Source organism: Corylus avellana, chromosome 2 (assembly GCF_965113065.1).
Source record: "Corylus avellana chromosome 2, dhCorAvel1.hap1.2, whole genome shotgun sequence".
NCBI classification, from domain to species: Eukaryota; Viridiplantae; Streptophyta; class Magnoliopsida; order Fagales; family Betulaceae; genus Corylus; species Corylus avellana.
In genome coordinates, this window is record NC_142491.1 from 6,210,339 (window position 1) to 6,229,545 (window position 19,207).

The 19,207-nt window shown below is 34.8% G+C and overlaps 3 protein-coding genes across 5 annotated transcripts; 1 reads left to right on the forward strand and 2 right to left on the reverse strand.

Annotated features, from left to right (window-relative positions):
• Nucleotides 1-3,786: 3,786 nt before the first annotated feature.
• Nucleotides 3,787-4,656, forward strand: LOC132167426 (uncharacterized). The gene has a single exon (XM_059578394.2). It carries the CDS (start codon nt 3,844-3,846, stop codon nt 4,585-4,587), a length of 744 nt encoding a protein of 247 aa, XP_059434377.2. The 5' UTR covers nt 3,787-3,843; the 3' UTR covers nt 4,588-4,656.
• A 2,846-nt stretch (nt 4,657-7,502) lies between these two features.
• LOC132162337 (cytochrome C oxidase subunit) lies at nt 7,503-18,921 on the reverse strand. 2 transcript variants are annotated; one of them, XM_088513586.1, is made up of 7 exons: nt 18,402-18,921; nt 17,597-17,934; nt 16,480-16,632; nt 15,611-15,703; nt 14,203-14,261; nt 12,979-13,072; nt 7,503-7,766 (listed from the first exon to the last, which is right to left on the reverse strand). In XM_088513586.1, exons 1-7 carry the CDS (start codon nt 18,835-18,837, stop codon nt 7,548-7,550), a joined length of 1,392 nt encoding a protein of 463 aa, XP_088369712.1. In that variant the 5' UTR covers nt 18,838-18,921; the 3' UTR covers nt 7,503-7,547. The 2 variants fall into 2 exon arrangements, with proteins under 2 accessions (XP_088369712.1, XP_088369711.1); XM_088513585.1 differs by lacking the exon at nt 7,503-7,766 and adding an exon at nt 12,304-12,654.
• Nucleotides 8,062-11,046, reverse strand: LOC132173293 (large ribosomal subunit protein uL6m-like). 2 transcript variants are annotated; one of them, XM_088513588.1, is made up of 2 exons: nt 10,918-10,999; nt 8,062-8,778 (listed from the first exon to the last, which is right to left on the reverse strand). In XM_088513588.1, exon 2 carries the CDS (start codon nt 8,762-8,764, stop codon nt 8,456-8,458), a length of 309 nt encoding a protein of 102 aa, XP_088369714.1. In that variant the 5' UTR covers nt 8,765-8,778; nt 10,918-10,999; the 3' UTR covers nt 8,062-8,455. The 2 variants fall into 2 exon arrangements, with proteins under 2 accessions (XP_088369714.1, XP_088369713.1); XM_088513587.1 differs by having other exon boundaries at nt 8,064-8,781; nt 10,918-11,046.
• Nucleotides 18,922-19,207: the final 286 nt, after the last annotated feature.

Consider the following 19,207-nt stretch of genomic DNA (forward strand, 5'->3'; position numbering starts at 1 on the left):
TGGTTGCTTAGAGAATGTTGAGCGTGTAGCATTGAGAATAACTACCCTCCGGTCTCGTTCTAACTACCAACAAGTGTGAAATCTAATGTCACACTTGGTCAGGGCCGTAATTCAGCACTAAGGTCATACCTTGTTAGTGGGCACATCATATAAGGAGAAGGCATGTGATCATTTCAAGTACATTCACTCAACTCTTCTCTAAACAAACAATCTAACTCTCTTAGAGCAATTCACCATTTACATTTGCTAACTTAAATATTAGAGAGTTTCTTCATCGGCGACTCCCGGTAAGTCTCCGACTTTTTTACTCCTCCTTGCAAGCGTCTATTGGCGAGTATGACCATACGATTAACTGCATCATAAGCTAAGATTTGACATGGTATATATATAATTTACCTCATCCAAACTTTACTCCTATACAACCAGAAATATTGCACAATCAAAAAAGTTAATTGTGCAATATTTTATCATCCAGTTGTTTGCTCATTACAATTAACTAAACTAAATGGTCGATGCACAAGCGTCTAGTGGGTATTAAAATAATAATAATAAAATAAAATCATTTGACAAAATATTGTTCTTCTGAATAGGGTTGGAGGAAACCTCTCCTTCTAGCAAATCCAAATATGCCATACAATTTGGTGTCCTTTCTCTTTTGTTATCTTTTCCAAAATCCAGCCGACACTGACTACTAGTTCCCCTATCTTCCGGGTGACACACACTTTACTAGTGTACACCTTTCTTTCTCTTTCTTTCTTTGTTTTCTCTTTTGGATTACCTTTTTGAAGGGTGACTGTAATGGGCAATTAATACCCATTAATTATCATACGTAGGGACTAAGGAACTCTTCCATTTCCATGATGTTCATTAAGCATGGGGTCCCATCCATGAGAAGCAAAAGTATTTGTTGATTTCCAAGTTTGTGTCAATTGGGATGGTTATAATCAACCCTTTGCTTCAAACTTAGGTTCAATCAGTCTCTTTTGTAGCCCAAGAAAGAAAAGGAAAAGAAAATATTATTGTTCTTAACTTCTTGGTTCATCTCAATGAAATGAAATTGGGTATTGAATCTTATCACATTTCTAAGGTTAGGCAAAAATGCACAACTAATTGCATATCAAAATCCTCTACATCAAATTATGAAAATTTGTGTCGTTTTTAGACATCGAAACACTTATGCTACTTAGGGTCCGTTTGGGATTGCGATTTCAATAAGTGCGATTTTAAAATTTGTATTTTTAAAAATCGCGTTTTTAAAATCGTTTCTTTTTAAAATCGCAAAGGCATTTGGTAAAATATGTTAAAAAATACTTTTTAATTAGATATTTGTCATGAGAAATTGTAACTTTGGTTTAAATTCGCCTTTTTTTTCAAATAAGCAGTACCCCCTAGCCTGCTTATAGAAATTGCATTTTTTTTCCTATTTTAAATTAAGTATTTTTTAAATCACAATACCAAACGCCTTATGTTTTGCGATATCTTTTAAAAATGTAAATTATTCTTACAAAATCGCAATCTCAAACACACCCTTATTAAAAATGTAGCATGTTATAGTTGAGAATCGAGTATATTTTCATCAAGTTTATACTCTTTATGTTATTAAAAAAAAAAAATGTTAAGCTAAAAACCGCGTCTTTTGGCTTGCTGGAAAATGAACGTTTCTACAAAAGTGAAAGATAAAACCTTTTTGGGAATGAAATTCTTTATGGTTGCCTTGATAACATGCTACATTTTTAATATGTGGTATTTTTTGAGTGTTTCCATACTTAAAAACAGCCTAAATTCTGCAATTTGAGAATCTACAAATTCTTTTAAAATTGTAAGGAATCCTACATAAGCTTTTAAGTGCCACATTTTTCTTTTCATTTGAGCAACTGAAACCAGAATAGGATAGCCTTTCTCCTCCCTTACATTCCCTATACCTTGCTGTGAGGGGATTCAAATCCAAATCAATGATACAATATCAACTTATTTGAACAAAGTTTTTCTCTCCTCTAACACATTCTATTAAATTGACATTTGTCTTTAAAATATGTGATTTTCACATACATTTTTGTTGAGGTTTGACAATGTTACTCTGCTCATTTGGACTGCTCTTATAACATGTCTTACGAATTGCGATTTCGAATGTTATAAAAGGATTTGGCTTTCCTCACTGGACACCAATTGATTTTTAGATGAGATGGTCAAAGGTCCGACCTAACAATTTTTAATAAATTAAATTTTAAAAACAAATGTCAATTAAACATATTGGATTAGAGGAATTTTTTCTCTTTGAACCTAGTTTTGAGATAGCTTAGAAAGACAGCATAAAAAGAAAAAGAAATATATATATATTGCACCGACAATATAATGTATCATCAATAATTATTATGTGATAGAAGCCCCATAATATGTTTTCATGGCCTATATATACATAGGCCATAAAAACAATAATTGCATAGTATTGCAATTTTTTATTTACTTTTATGCATTATTTTGTAATTATTGCATAGTTGCAATCTTCTCATTAGTAGGTAATTCTATAATAGTTATATTTTTTAAAATAATTAAAAAGAAACAATTATTTTAAGTAACTTTTAGAGGTTGATACTCTGAAAGCGATGAATTACAGGTCCAATCCTCTCAAAATCCTTAGATTCCTATAATATGGTAAAGAAGCTTGTGTTGCAGGAAGCTAAGAACCTTAGACAACCTAAATCTAATAGAGCTATAAACTAGGTGCTTATGAAGAGAAAGGAGTATATATACCACCTTAAAGCCTTTCATAGGAAAACTGTAGGGCCTAGTGTGATATATGGGTACGAACATGCATGTTCTTGCTAAATTACAAACTTAAAGGGGACATCATGCTGGGGTTTCAAAATATTCAAGCCTATAATCATTCTTACATGACCCAAAAAACTCCATGGAAAATGATGTCTTTTCTGTGGAGGTCAGTTCTACCCTACTATGATGAGCTAGTGGGAGTGCCCCATACCCAAAAAAAAAAAGGTTACTAGTCTATGCTATCAAACTTGATGAAAATTGGATACATAGACGCAGTAGTGAGGAATTAGGATTTTTCATATTAGGAGGTTAATAGAGGGTCAGGCTTAATTTTGATAGTACCAAAAATGCACATATATTTAACCTAGTAAAAAAATCGAAGAAAATTTGGAAAACAATGGAGCCACGGCCCCGTTGGTCTTAATGCAGTGCCTTCTCTGGATATAGGTGGAACATTATATTCAGGACAAGTTTTCTTTCAAATTGAGTTAGAGGAAAAAAATTTTACCACAATCTATTAAACTAACATTTATTGTTAGAGCATATGATTCCTATGTGCATTTTTTATAAGATTAACAAACCATGCATGTGATTGTGAGAATCGCGTTTTAAAAACGTACCTGAAAATTACATATTTTAAAGACAAATAGCAATTTTGGGTCCGTTTAGGTTTGCGATTTTAAAAAATAATTTTAAAATAGTGATTTTAAAATATGTGATTTTAAAACATGATTTTTTTAAATGCAATTAAGCGTTTGGCAAAATCATTGTATTATTGGACTAACGAGTAACGAGCTCTTGGCCAGTGGCCCGTGTTTTAGATTGCTGGCTTCGATTATTGATTATTGACGAACTTTAGTTTTATTTAATATTTTAATTTTATATATTATTTATATTTAAAGAGTTAGGATTATTTTATATTTTAATAAAAAACTTGTCCCAATCCTAGTAGAATTAGGATTAGGGTTTTAACCGGTTCTATATAAAGCCTTCTTTTTTCCCCCTTTGAATATTCTTCGCGCTGAGACGCAATCCCTTTGAAGATTTATAACATTCATTGAGGTGCAGATTAACATGGCAGCCACCGCAGATACCGTAAGCCTGAAGCTTGTGATAGACAGAAAGAGCCAACGCGTGCTCTTTGCCGAAGCAGACAAGGAATTTGTTGATTTCCTCTTCAGCATCTTCACTCTGCCGGTCGGAACTGTGACGAGGCTTCTGAAAGAGGACGGCAGCGGCGGAATGGTAGGCTGCCTGTCGAGCCTCTACCGGAGCATTGAAAATCTGAGTTCTGATTACATCCAACCAAGCATAGACAAACGATTTCTGCTACGACCCAAAATAATCATGCCCGGCGCTAAACCCCCTCTCCTATTGCCAGACGTCGTCTCAACATTCCGTCAATTGTATGGTTGTTCGTGCGGTGGTAGCGATGGTATCGATGGTAACGATGGTAGCGGGAGCACTCGCGTGGCCGACGACTATAGAACAATTTGCCCTAAGTGCGACTATAAGATGGACGGGAGCGTAACCCTCGTAGACCCGCTGGGAGAAGTCGAGGTATCGTTCTGGGGTGAGGAAGGTTACGTGAAGGGGACGGTTACATACATGGTGATGGATGATCTGAAGGTGAAGCCCATGTCTACCGCCTCTGTTGTCACTCTGTTTACCCGCTTTAATGTCAATTTCAACGAAATTGGTGCCATTGAGGAGAAAATGGTCGAATTCGGCATGGATGATGGTGTCAAATTGCTCCGTGCTTCTTTGCAATCAAAAACTGTTTTGACCGACGTCTTTCTTTCGGGCAGTAAAAAATAAATAATCGGGTCTTTTAGTTTTGTTTAAGTTTTAAGATCGTAATTCAATAATAAGGTGGTCGAATTAGGGTTAGGGTTTTTATCTCTGTTTAATTAAGTGTTTTTATCAATAATTAATGAAAAACAAAAAAAAAAACATTTTGAAGTATGACTCTTGGACTCGGGTGAAGTAAAAGAGAACACGCACGCCGGCAATTTTTTTTTTTTAATATTAAAAAATTAAAAAAAAAAATGAAAATAGCCTGGCGTGCTCAGAATCACGGCCCCTTGGACTCTGATCCTTCTCTTTTTTCCTCTTTCTCTGTTCTTTTTCTTCCAAATTTTGTTTGAAAAAAAAAAATGTTAAAGTATTAATTAAATGATTAAATTTTACTCATTCCTAAAAGTTTAAAAATTTCATCAATTCTTTACCCGTCACTTATTAAAAAAGAATTTGAGTCCACACGAGAGAGAGTTTTAAAGTATTAATTAAATTATTAAATTTAAGTAAAAAAAAAAAAAAACTCCGTCCTTTTTTAGAAAGCACCACAATATTCAAAATGTTGTAAAGTAACTCATCAAACTAACAAAGTGGACACATTTTTTTTTTTATTCCTATACTCTTATTATTTTAAAAACTAAAAAAACTAAAAGATTATTATTATTATTATTTTGAAAAAAGAAAAAGAAAAACGAGAGGTGGTGGAGTTTAAGTTGGAATATTTTGTACGTAATTTTACTCTCATTTCAATTAATATTCTACATGTCGAACCGCACTTATTGAATGCAATTTGAGTCCACATGTAAAGAGAAGTATTAAAATATTAATTAAATTATTAAATTTATTATTTTATGTCAACATAAGTAATTTTAATATAACCATGATTTAATAGTGACAAAATATTTGAGATAACTATGATTTAATAGTGACAAAAGTGTCCAAAACCATGATTTAGATGTTTAATTGTTTTTTTGTAATTTTTCGAGTGTTCATTGACATCTTACACTTGCAAGCATTATTTGTGCCTTCAGAAATCAAACAATTGTTTTGAGTGTTGTCATCTTCCAACAATCCAAAAATGATTCCTACACAGATAGCTAAGCTAAGCTAAGAAACAAACCAAGATTTTGCCAACTGATTAACCTTTTACGAAAATGACATCAAGCTAAGTACTGTATATACCACTCAAATTCAATACTACTTGAGTAAGTTAAAGACAAGGATCTTATCGGGAATCTGCTTTTTGTTTGGTGCACAAGAAATATGGAATCACCAAGAAACTTTTCTACACGAAACTATAATAGAAATATGTCTTCTTTAAAGAAAAATTAGTAAAGCAGTGGCTCCTCTAAGAAGTCATAGCTTTGCAGCAAAAGGCCATCATGCCATTCAGAAATCCACCCAATTTTGTGGTGGGAATAGGATTAATATAACTAATTTTCAGGATTCAAACTCATTGCAACAAGACATTTAGAAGAAAAAAAAAAAAAGACACTAATTCTGCAAATTGCTACTTTAAACAAACATCACTCGGTATCCTACAAATTTTCTCTACTTCCATGTCACTATGTCTTTTTACCTATATTTAACCTGCTATTTACTTTGTTTGAATATTTGTTCAGTTATAACTGTTACTGATAGAATACATATATAGTCAGCCATTCACTGAATTTCACACAAAAAAAAAATTGGCACAAGAAAAAAATTTACCTCATTTGAAAATGTTGCATATTATTCAGAAGTAGGAAAAAAAAAAATTCACCACTATTGAACCTGAACAAGGACAGAATAAAGCATGAAAGCTGGATCAGTCAAATTATGCCCTTCTTTGTGCAGACACTAGGTTCTTTTTCACCAAAAAAAAAAAAAAAAGATACCTAAAATTAAAAAGGGGAAAAAAAAAAAAAAAAGTGATGAAGAGGAACTTTTCCTACCCTGTAGCAATTTTCTTTTTTGGGGGTTCTTTTTCTGGTTTTGCTTGTATGTTTCTCTTGCACTGATTCCCAAATTTCAAAAATCAAGAATTTTGGGACAAGAGATTAAGTTCATTTTCTCGGGATTCAGATAGGGTGTAATGAGAGTCGTTCAATGCTTGTGTAACAGGCAACTTATGTAAGAGAACACTCGAGCACCATCCTACTTAGGCTCGGGCAAATATTTGAGTAGTCCGAACAGGTATCCAAACTCCTGTTTAAACAAGATGAGACTCGAGTGTCCTCTCACATTACGCTTGATCCCCATCCATTGCATCCAATACCCCATCCATATTATTTGATCCTTGCTCACTAAACAACAGATTACGGTGGGGTATGTGCAATGAGAAGGATGACACTGATTGCTCACTCTGTAGTGTTGAAATTTGGGAGGTTTTTTCTCAACCACTCGGATTTGTTCAACCTAACCTACTTTTAATGCAGATAAGCACAGTTGGTGATATTAGATAGATGGTTTCCATTCATGCAGCATTCCCCAAACTATTGTACTCTAATAATTCATTATTTAATATCATGATTAAGGAGTAAGTAGAAATGCCTAAAAGCCTAAATGATTGACTTGAGGTTTTAATTTGTTTAAAAACATTATGGCATACCCCACAAATATCATTATTGTTTAACTTGCTTTCTCTGCTTTACCCCCCAAATATCTGTCAATTGTCATCAACACAATTTTTGCAAAGGATGAACAATGAGGTCAGGACAGAATCATGATTTTTCCAGGGGATCAAAGCACAAATGAGAGGTCAAGCCTAATTTTTAAAGTGCAAATATATATAGAAAAAATTTCAAAAATTTCAAAACCAAGGGAGCCATGTCCCTGCCCCTCCAACCCCATTGGTTCTGTCCCTGTATGAACAAAAGAGTAGTTGGAGCTACATATAATATAATTCTCTTTTCTTCTTTTGGTAAGGAAGATATATACAATTCCCAGGACAAATATTCTTTTAATCATTCCCCAGTATTAGATTAACTCTATCTTTCAATTTATGTTCTCTTTTGTACAGCAATAAGTAATATGGCAAAAATGGGAGAAACAAGAAAAATAATATATGGGAGAACTTGGCTCAGAGCACCCTCTTCAATCTCAACTTCTTCAAGGGGATATTTGGATTTATTTTGAAGAAAGGCTTCAAAAAAATTCTGATAACCTGTGTTATTTGGAGAAAAAGGAGTGCTTGTTGTGAACTTCATCATCTCCATGGCCTGTTAGAGTCACAATTTTCACATAAAAGTAAAAATACTATAACAAAGAAACACATACCAAAAAAATTAGTGAAAATTTCTTGCTACATGAAAGACCAATTCTAGAGAACACCCATGACATATATAAAACTATTTCTGATTGGTGCTGATAAATTTAAATTTGAAAACCACTGACTTTCCATGTTCAGGAAAAGAAATTTTCCACAAAGCAAGAGTTCTTAGGCATTGACACACAGTAAGAGTTCATCTTCATTGAGGCTGCCCTGTTAGAGTTAGACCTTTTAGCATAGACACTCCCAACAGTTGTTGTATCCTCTTTGCAATCATTTTGATTTCTTTCCTTGATTCTTCATTCAGAGAAAATTAGGTCAATTATTACAAAGCTCTTAAAGCTAGTTTAAATAAAAAGCACAACTACAAGAATTCTGATGAGGCTGGAACTCATCTTGGCAAAATGAGGCATAGTATGCCTCTCCAACAGTTGTTGTATCCTCTTTGGTCTTTGCAATCATTTTGATTTCTTTCCTTATTTCTTCTCATTCAGAAAAAATTAGATCAATTATTACAAAGCTCTTAAAACTAGTTTAAATAAAAAGCACAAGCTACAAGAATTCTGATGAGGCTGGAACTCATCTTGGCAAAATGAGGCATAGTATGCCTCTCCAACAGTTGTTGTATCCTCTTTGCAATCATTTTGATTTCTTTCCTTGTTTCTTCTTGATAACTTCGTCAGCATACATTATACCCTTGCCTTTGTACACTTCAGGCGGCTTACAGCTACGAACAGTAGCAGCAAACTGGTGCACTCTTTGCTTGTCTAGTCCAGTGCAACAGACTACATTGTTTTTGAAGCAGAAAACACGAACAGCCGGCGGAACAGTCAGCTCAACCTCATGACTGTATCCCAATTTCAAAAACAAGAGGCGTCCTGCAGCTTCAGCTCTTGCTTTGTACCCAACCCCCACAATCTTAAGAAACCGAAAGAATTTGGCTTCCATTGAGGTTTAATATTCTTCTGAGATAAACAAACAGCAGTGAACAAAACTTACACAGAAAAACAAAAGCCAAAGGAACAACAAATTATCTTCTAAGAAGAAATAATTTATATTTGGCATTTGAAAAATCTTAGTTGTTACGATTATTGAAAGATGGAATCTTAGGGGGAACAAATACTCTTCTTTGTAACTAAAAGCGAGTAATAAATAAAACAAGACGTGCATTGAGAGCTCAAATCTATGTTTGTTAAACAAATTATTTTGACTTTTGTTTTCTGTTCTCAAAACACAAAATACTCAAAGCTGTTTTCATCTTCATGTATCATTAGAACAAAAACAAAAACATAAACATCCTCCAAAACATGTTATCAAGTCGACTGATAAGAGAAAGGCTCAAGACCTTAAGTTATTGCTTGATTTCTGAAAACAAAGAAAGGGGGAAAAGATAAATGGGCTTTGGTAATGCCACGATGTCTTCCACTCACCAACAGAAAATCAAATATTTACTTACAAGAATTTAGAGGGAGAAAAGCTTATGCTCTTAAGTTATGCTTGATTTTCAAAAATGTATTTTTGGTAATGCCACTATGCCTTCCACTCACCAACAGAAAATCAAATTTTTACTTCAAGGATTTAGTGAGAGACTCCTGGGTTCCTACACCCATTACCCAAAACTCCAACATGATTAATGCTCAAACAACTCATAGCAACCAGGTTCAAAGTTAACAGTGCAAACTCCAAAATTCTTAAAAAGAAATCAAGTGCATCCCAACATAAACATCAACAAAAAACCCAAACTTGAAGTCATTTCCAAGGCTACCCAGTCATACACAGCCCCTAAAAAATGGTATAAACCACTTCCCATAATCCCAAGAACTCCCAAAATCACATCCTGAGAACCGAAATGAAACCCTCAAACCCCCGAATTGTGGAATTTGGCCGAGACTTTCAAATGGGCATTATCAAATTCCATTCTATTAGATTTATTCTTTACTCACCATGTATAAACATAAATCAAGCTTTTAAATTGATAAATTTTAGAAATTATGGGTGCTGAGCCTAGAGGGCGCTAGCCAACCAAAGAAGAATAGAGATCGCTTTGAGCGTGTGTGGTGCTAATTGTGCAGCAGTGGGATATTTCTCAGCCATTACCTGAAGTGCTGCATGTGATGGTTGGGTTGCTTCGAGTGTGTGTGTATCACTGTTGACATGTGCGGTAGAAGATTGGCGCTGCTTCAGTGGGTGCTGGTGACGAACCGAGCAACGTGTGGTGTGCCCGGTGGTGCAGTGGCTGCTGATTTCTCCGGTTTCCAGTGGACATGGAGGTGTGCAGCTGTGGGAGGTAACCGAGATTGGCATGAGAAATGGAATTTGGAGAGGATGACAAAGGGTTTTGATGGTTTTGATGGGCTAGGGTCTTGATGAGCGAGTTTAAACAGTAACGAGCGAGCTTGTACAATGTCGAGCTCGAGTTCAGATCGAGCTTAGCCGAGCCAGTATCGAGTGAGTTGTCAAGTGTGTCTAGGGGTGAGCGCGGGTAAGATCAGGCCGGGTATTGGACATTTCGGCTACCCGGCCTGCATGGTGCGGGTATTGAAAATCTAGGCCTGCAACCCGCCCAAAATGAGTAATATCCGCCGAGTTTCGAGTAGTGCGGGGCGGGTAATGCGGGTTGTGCAGGACGGGTCGGGTATTTTGTGATAGAGAACTTACCTAAATCAAGCTTATAACTTTCAGCATCATCGACCATATTGGCAAGTATTGGAAATCGGTTTGGTTTATGAGCTAACAAAACTAATTAGGAAAACACACTGACAGAAATAAGAAAAAATTCAAAAGGTCAATTTCATAGTTAAGTTTTTAGTTAGATTCATTTTACATATTATATATTCCTCTGTAATGCAGCTACGAATAAAATCTTATCTAATCAAACATTATCTAGTTTAATCAGACCAAAAATCTATATTCATCCAACCAAACATTATCTCATCTAATCAGACCAAAAATCTATATTCATCCAACCAAACATTATCTCATCTAATCAGACCAAAAATCTATATTCATCCAACCAAACATTATCTCATCTAATCAGACCAAAAATCTGAAGGCCTTAATAGTTAACAACATATGGAAACGACTCAGTTAGATTTCATTACCTGAGGCCGACGGGTGTAGACTGAATCACAGAGAGTCTGAGACACAACGATCGGTGGGAGCCGGAACTCTGAGAAATAGAGAGATAATGATGACAAAAAATGTTGAAAATACCCTTCAGGAAATTACTGCAGAAGCTTCACGACGACAACTCCCAGAGAGACAGAGAGAGAGAGAGAGAGAGAGAGAGAGAGAGAGCACGACGACGGATGCACGATGGCTGCTCCGGGACACCGGGACATGAGGATGGAGCGGCGCTGGAGAAGAAAATGAAAAGAATGAGAATGAAGAGAGGCGGCTTACTGATTAGGCTTAGACGAGAGAGAGAGATACCTGGTGTGGAGGCTGGGGCTGGAGACGAAAATCAGAGAGGGAGAATGGAGGAGGTAGGAACTTAGAACTTAAAAAAATAAAAACAAAGGTTAGGAACTTAGAGTAGTGACAAAGTTTTCCTCTCTCAACTCTGCTTATAAAAATGAGATGTATCTATTTTTTTAATAATATGTAAGATGTATATGAGTTTTTAATAAAATTTATTTTAATTTTATCCTTATTATTAAAAAAACTAATTGCGGGTCAGAATCCTCTACATCAAATTATAAAAATTTTATCCTTTTTAGACATCAAAATGCTTAAAAAATGCTACTTCTTAAAAAAGTAGTATATTTCCATTAAGTTTATGTTTTTTATGTTATAAAAAAGTGTTGGGCTAAAAACACTCGAGCTCTATCCTACTCAGGCTCGGGCAGATATTTGAGTAGTCTGAACAGGTATCCAAACTCATGTTTAAACAAGATGAAGCTCGGGTGTCCTCTCACGTTACGCTTGATCCTCATCCAATATTCCATCCATGTTATTTGATTCTTCTAGTGATTAGCTCACTAAACAACAGATTACGGTGGGGTATGTGCAATGAGAAGGATGACACTAATTGCTCACTCTGTAATGTTAAAATTTGGGAGGTTTTTTCTCAACCACTCGGATTTGTTCAACTTTACCTACTTTTAATGCAGATAAGCACAGTTGGTGAGATTAGATAGATGGTTTCCATTCATGCAGCATTCCCCAAACTGTTGTACTCGAATAATTCATTATTTAATATCATGACTAAGGAGTAAGTAGAAATGCCTAAAAGCCTAAATGATTGCTTTACCTGAATAAAAAATTTACTTTGCTGTACATATCTGTCAATTGCCATCAACACAATTTTTGCAAAGGATGATCAATGAGATCAGGACAGAATCATGATTTTTCCAGGGGATCAAAGCACAAATGAGAGGTCAAGCCTAATTTTTAAGTGCAAATATATGTAGAAAAAATTTCAAAAATTTCAAAACCAAGGCAGCCATGTCCCTGCCCCTCCAACCCCATTGGTTCTGTCCCTGTATGAACAAAAGAATAGTTGGAGCTACATATAATATAATTCTCTTTTCTTCTTTTGGTAAGGAAGATATATACAATTCCCAGGACAAATATTCTTTTAACCATTTCCCAGTCTTAGATTAACTCTATCTTTCAATTTATGTTCTCTTTAGTACAGCAATAAGTAATATGGCAAAAATGGGAGAAACAAGAAAAATAATATATGGGAGAACTTGGCTCAGAGCATCCTCTTCAATCTCAACTTCTTCAAGGGGATATTTGGATTTATTTTGAAGAAAGGCGTCAAAAAAATTCTGATAACCTGTGTTATTTGGAGAAAAAGGAGTGCTTGTTGTAAACTTCATCATCTCCATGGCCTGTTAAGAGTCACAATTTTCACTTGAATACTACATAAAAGTAAAAATACTATAACAAAGAAACACATACCAAAAGAATAGTGAAAATTTCTTGCTTCATGAAAGACCAATCCTGGAGAACACCCATGACATATATAGAACTACTTCTGATTGGTGCTGATAAATTTAAATTTGAAAACCACTGACTTTCCATGTTCAGGAAAAGAAAGAGTTCTTAGGCATTGACACACAGTAAGAGTTCAAATTCAATGAGGCTGCCCTGTTAGATTTAGACCTTTTAGCATAGACACTACTATATTAGCTGGACAGCCAATTGGTAGTTACCTGAAAGCTGAACAGGAATTGTCTTGCTTTCTTGCTCACTTGAGGATTTGGATGAGACTGCAGCTTCTCATACATCAATCGAGCCTCATTTGCCCTGTCAACCATAATAACTGTTTTATAATCATCAAGCAAGCGAAGAAGAGAAAGCTAATATCATTCAGCACTTTCTCTTTGTGACTAAAGATGCTTCATATACAATCTGACATATCATCTCCCAACAAGGTTTCAACTTGTACACCGGCCAACAAATTAGTGAAATGAATTTTGATACATCCGTTCAGGTGGGGAAAATCTATGTTGCCATGACAGTCGTCTGGCTTGCAAATTAAATTTGAACTTCCACAGTTCTCACTCCTTTGTTATTGTGCATTGCAATTCAACTCCCATACAAACTCAAGAAGTAGAATCCCATCTACCCTGACTTGGGTAAGATCAAAGTGATCAAATTGACACCATAATTTTCAAATTCTACTTTTCTTATCCTTTTGTATTAGTCCTAATAAAAATAACTCCCTTTCAATCACATACACTTTTCTAATTCAAACCATTCAATATTTGTTTTCGAAACTTCAACTTCTCTTGTCAGTCTTAGTAAAAATTATTTACTTGACTTAAAATATGGATCACCATGATGCTACCTTATCGACAACAAAGTTTCTAGTGACTAGTGCAAAGCCTTGAACGTTTCAAAATTCATTCCAAGCAAATATAGTTGAAATATTTTACATATCTCCATAATTCAGAAATCAGTCACATATGTTGCGAAGCTTGCAAAGGATTCAAGGAATATAAAAAGATAACATATACATCATAATGTTGATCGAGTAAAAAATTAATATGTGATGATGTTTGAGCAGTCCAAAGTAAATTCCAAATAACAAAAAAAAAAAAACTTATTTATAAATAAACCAACAAAGAATCTGTGATGTAAACATACAAAGAAAATTGAGCCAGTGCATTACATGTTAGATGGCATTCAAATGCAGGTCTATAGTGTGAGTTGAAGACACCACACTAATCCTGAAGAAAGACACAAGCTTATAAGTTTGATCAAAATTGCATTAAAAGAAAACCATGACAAGACACACATTTCATATGCATCTCCAAAGGACAATGGATTCATCCCATGTGGTATGTAGAGCACAAACAAATTCAATAAAAATGGCATGTTAAGGGACGTCATAAGGGTTCTACGCTTGTATCAAATTCTTAAGACAAATATACCTACTAAGGGAGTCTTGACAAATTGACCATTGCAAAGCAGCTAACCCATGAAGCTCACTCTGCAGAAATTATAAGCATGAAACAAAAAAAAAAAAAAAAAAATATTCAGATAATGTTGCTCCTAAAGAAACCAAATAAAATAAAAAACAGAGAAATAAAGGTCATCATAACGTGACTGAAAATTGTTCACTTTCATCTAATGTGTAGGTAAAGCTATATTTGATTTTTAATGGTGCAGTACTTAATGAATTTCTCAAGCATCGAGGAAAAAAAAGTTCATATATATTAGAGATGAGTAAAGAAACCTACCCACTGATGTGGTAGGATAGTAAGATGAAAGGTGTCAAAATAATACAGTCAACATGTCTACTCAGCCACTGGACTCGTCTGGAAGTTCTTGATCCCTAGGTTTGGACATGTCTTTCTCTATTCTTCTTATAATTTCATTGAAAATTTACTAAGAAATTGGAATAAAAAAGGAGACACCACCAGGAGCAGAAAAAAGAAATAGCTGCCAACAAAGCACTTGGTCATTATTTCCGGCGTTCTAACACCTACTCATAAGTCAATTATCAGCACTATTAGACACATAAGTAAAGAATATCATCCTTTCTCAAGAGAAATCATGTATTTCCCTTATCAAGTCATACTACTTCCATGCATTTCCCTAAAACAAGGCACTAGCCAAATCCGTTCCATAACCATCCTGTGAAACCATCTACCTTGAGTTTCCTCTAATTTTCCCACAATAGCAAGGATGTTTGTCAATCATGAGTCACCCGGCCCACCAGTTAATCAGAATCAAACTTGATTGCGAAAATCAGATTCCTGATATCTATCTCAATTCAAATTATGAGCAATTCAGGTATGATTTGTATATATTTTGTAGAGTAATGCTGTAAATACTAACCAATCATTCAAAAGGGTCATGTGAAATGATGTTACAGCATACTTCATGTGCTGAGTTACATGAATATTGATAATAGAGCTCCCACATCATTTAGCATGAGCATTCTGTAAGATTCATTTTTGAGAAATCATTTCCCTTCCTATGATATGTTAATATGTTCGAAATTGCAAAATTTTGTGTAAAACTGACAAACCTGTTCTCAGCTCTAAATCATGAAGCCAGGATAGAATATGTAATTCAATAATCTTGCAAAGGCAATGGCATAACAAATCCTAACTCATCCTGTGCATAAATGTTTTCATCTTCCTCATTTCATTGTAAATAATGTAGTGATATCAGATAATACACATTTTTTATAAAAGAAATTAACGATGGTACTCATGTAAAAGCTCTACTTAGCTGATATCATTTGATTAAATACATATTGTCAAAAGATATATAAAGTGAGACTTCTTTTCAAATACATATGTAGCTCAAATAGTTTAAACAGCATATTACCTGGAATGTTAAGTTATCCATGACCTTTTCGTAATAGGGTAATGCTTCCCGAAGCTTTCCAAGATTCATTAATGAGTCTCCATCCTTTAATGCCTATAAACATAATAAGTTCACTAAGGAATGCTAATTCATTATACTTCTCAACAATGAAAAATGTAATAAAAGATGCATTCAAAGGCAGTTAAAGAACATAACAAAAGTCCAAGTGTTAGACTCAAAAACTAGTTTAGGTAACATGGTGACAGCAACTTCTCTCTAACTGAAAGATGATATTTTCCAACCATATTCAGAAGCCAAAACTTATTGATACTGTAATATGTAGTATCCAAAGTCTCACCATTTTTGCTAAAGTTTTTCCATATGAAGTTTGCTGACTTGTATTTGATTGCTTGCCCCTAATTTTCAGCAAAAATCTAAATCTTAAACGCCCCCCACCACCACCACCACCAAAAAAAAAAAAAAAAAACTGAAGCCAATTTAGATAATTGGAAATTGCACCAAAATAAGTAAAGAAGAGACATTGTCCAATAAAATTTTATTGGGGTTCCAAAATTTGGTAAGAGTTTATTTTGGTCCCAAAATTAGTTTAAATTTCAAATTCCATTCCAATGTTGAGAAGAAGTGAAGAACTACAAAATGAATGATCGTCCAAGTAGGGGAAATAAATTGTGCACATAATTCCTAATTTAAGACCTTCTAGGACTAAGATCTTAGATCAAGACATAAACAATTATGGTAATATGTAAATAATTCTAAGAACTAATTCCAATTCCTTGATCCAAATGCACTTTTAGCATTCATTTAAGAACATATGTAAAACACATTCTTAACATACAAGTTAACAAGATGATATTTTTATAGAAGCATACCTCCTCACATTCAGATTTTAACTTTGGATCAATCTTTAAGCCAATTTTACTCTCGTACGCTGCAAGTAACTCTCTTGTTCGTGCTTCTTTAGCAGCTCTCTCTTCTGCTGTTTCAAGCACCTGCCCAGGGCGTATAACTTTTCCACCACCAAACTGATCAAGAACAAAAGGAAATATCTAAGAAAACTATCTACCCTTGCTTGTGAGATTAGATTATAACAGTAAAAGGCACATCAGTATCAACAGAATAAAACTAAATAACAAAAGCCTCCATCATCCCATAGTATGAAACAATATTCTATAATGAAATGTATATTGCTTTGGAGCGACAGGTGGCACATGTGATAACTACTTAACAAATTCATTCCTAATTGAGATCATGAACCAACAGCGTTAACGTACAACATGGATTGACTCATTCAAAGATACTATAGAAAAGAATCTTCAAAATGTTTCTGTTCTTTGCTATCAACACAAAATTAAAACAGAAAAAATGTTAATGCAATGGGGTCTTCTACTCTAAGATCTTGTAAAACTCTGAAAGTTACTTGAATATTTCATGAAAACTGAGAACAAGCAAAGATCCATTTTACCCTCCAGGTATCAAGATATGAGCAATGGTGTGAAACTGAAGCTCTCCTTTTTTCCATTATTTCAATATCTTATGCTTGGAAGCCAGCAGAACCAAGAGATTAATGCATGATCAAAACGTGTGTTGAGTTTGATAATTTTGATCTAAATCAACAAGTTCAAATGTTCAACAAGTTTAAGAAACAATAGTATAAAGTAAAACGTGGCTCTCTACGTTCTCCTTTTCCTTTCTTTCTTGCTTTCTTCTTTTTCCTTGAATTCTATAGTTTCCATCTTGATATATAGATTTCAGAAACTTTAAACAGATTGTCCAAACCAAGATAATTCACTTTCTATGGAAAACCTCCAAAACATTTATTTGTTTTCCAACATGATATCATCACTCAACAATTTACCAAACATAAGAGTAACATCCTTCAGGCCCACAAATTCAGAAACATCAACAAAAAAGTATGTACATCAAAAATATTGGCAAAAATATATCTACTCACTACTCTAACATCAGTTGTGATAGCCACTACCATACCGTTTTTGAAATATTTCCAGGTCTAGGAAAGACTCCCCATGAAGAAACCTTCGGCTTGTAAATTTCTGAATCATATTCCTGAGGCAGAGTGGGCTCCAATGCTGTCGTGCCTTCGAAATAGCTGGTATCCCCAACAATGAACTCCACCTCAGGCAAGTCCCCGCCTGAGAAAGAGTCTGAAACAGGAACCAGCCCAGGTGGCAGTCCCCTGCTCCTCTTCTTATCCGCAAAGTCAAGCCCCATAAAATCAATGCCTGAAATTGAGAGTTCCCCCTTCTTACTAACTGTTTTCTCCACAACCTCATTTCCAAGGTTTCCCCCATTGCCTCTCTCCAATCCTAAAAGTAAATGCACAAAACTAAATTTAGCTAATATAGTGAATAAATTGCCAAGAGTAATCAGCCAAGAGTCATAACCATTTGTTTGCTAATAAAATGAATAAATTGCCAAACATGTTAAATTATAAAAGCAAAGACTTGAAGATAACTCACAAGTACTTGTTTCACTTCATTTCACATGGCAACCAATCTTTTAAACTACCAGTTATCCTAAAAGCTTAAACTTATAAGAAGAGATAATGAGGCTCAACACGTGGAATATTTAATTTAAATGAGGTGATTTGACGGAGTCAATGTTTGATTTTAGGACCTTTAGCTACCATGTTAAATTAATAGTTATCTAGCAAGCTTAACCTTATAGTAAGAGATAAATTTACTAACTTAATCATTACTTTAACACAATCAACAATAAAATAAAATCTGCCATTCTCTCTCTGTCTCAAAACCTTAACTTTCCAAAATAATACCTGAAACTGTGTCAATCTCTCTACCATTCTTGCCACCACCCACAACACCTTTATTCTTTCTGTACTCTTTGGCCCTCTCCATCGCAACCTTGACTGAAACCGGCACTTCCTTAGTCCCAGAATCCTCAACTGGGTTCTGCTCAATTTTCGAAACCTGTTTCGATTTTGCCTCCTTCTTATACGCCTTAGCTTTTTCAAACGCGAGCTTCACAGGGTCAATAGCACCCGTCACAGGTTCCGGAGTAGTTTCTGGCGAGCTTGGTGAAATGGGTTCTGAAGATTCAGCATTGGATGGGTTCACAGAGGAGGAGAGCTTCAGTGGCTTTAATGAGTGGGTCTTGTTGAGGATTGTGGAGGGGAAGACAGTGGGTTTCGAAGGAGAGATGGTGTTGATGGAGTTGAGAGCAGAGAGCCACGACGGTTGAAGAGAAGCCATGGTTGGTTGGTGTTGGAAGTTAATGGGGTTTGACAGAGTGTCGCTGTGTGTGAGTGTTGGGATTGACTGACAGTCTGGTTTTTCAGTTACTGTTGGTCCTGTTGGATAAGGGAGGGTTGTTTGATATAAATAGTTTTTTAGATTTTTATAAAATAAAAATAAAAATATTAATTTTAAAAAATAAAATAAAAAATGTGGGAGAGATGTTCTGACTCACCTCTCATTATTTTTTTTCCTAGTCTAACTAATAATTTGATATTTTTAAATATTATTTAATAGACTATTATATAACTTTTATATAATTGAGATGACATGCCAAAGAAAATCAACCCTTGTTGATTCAAATATTAATTTTCACTGTTGCGTCATC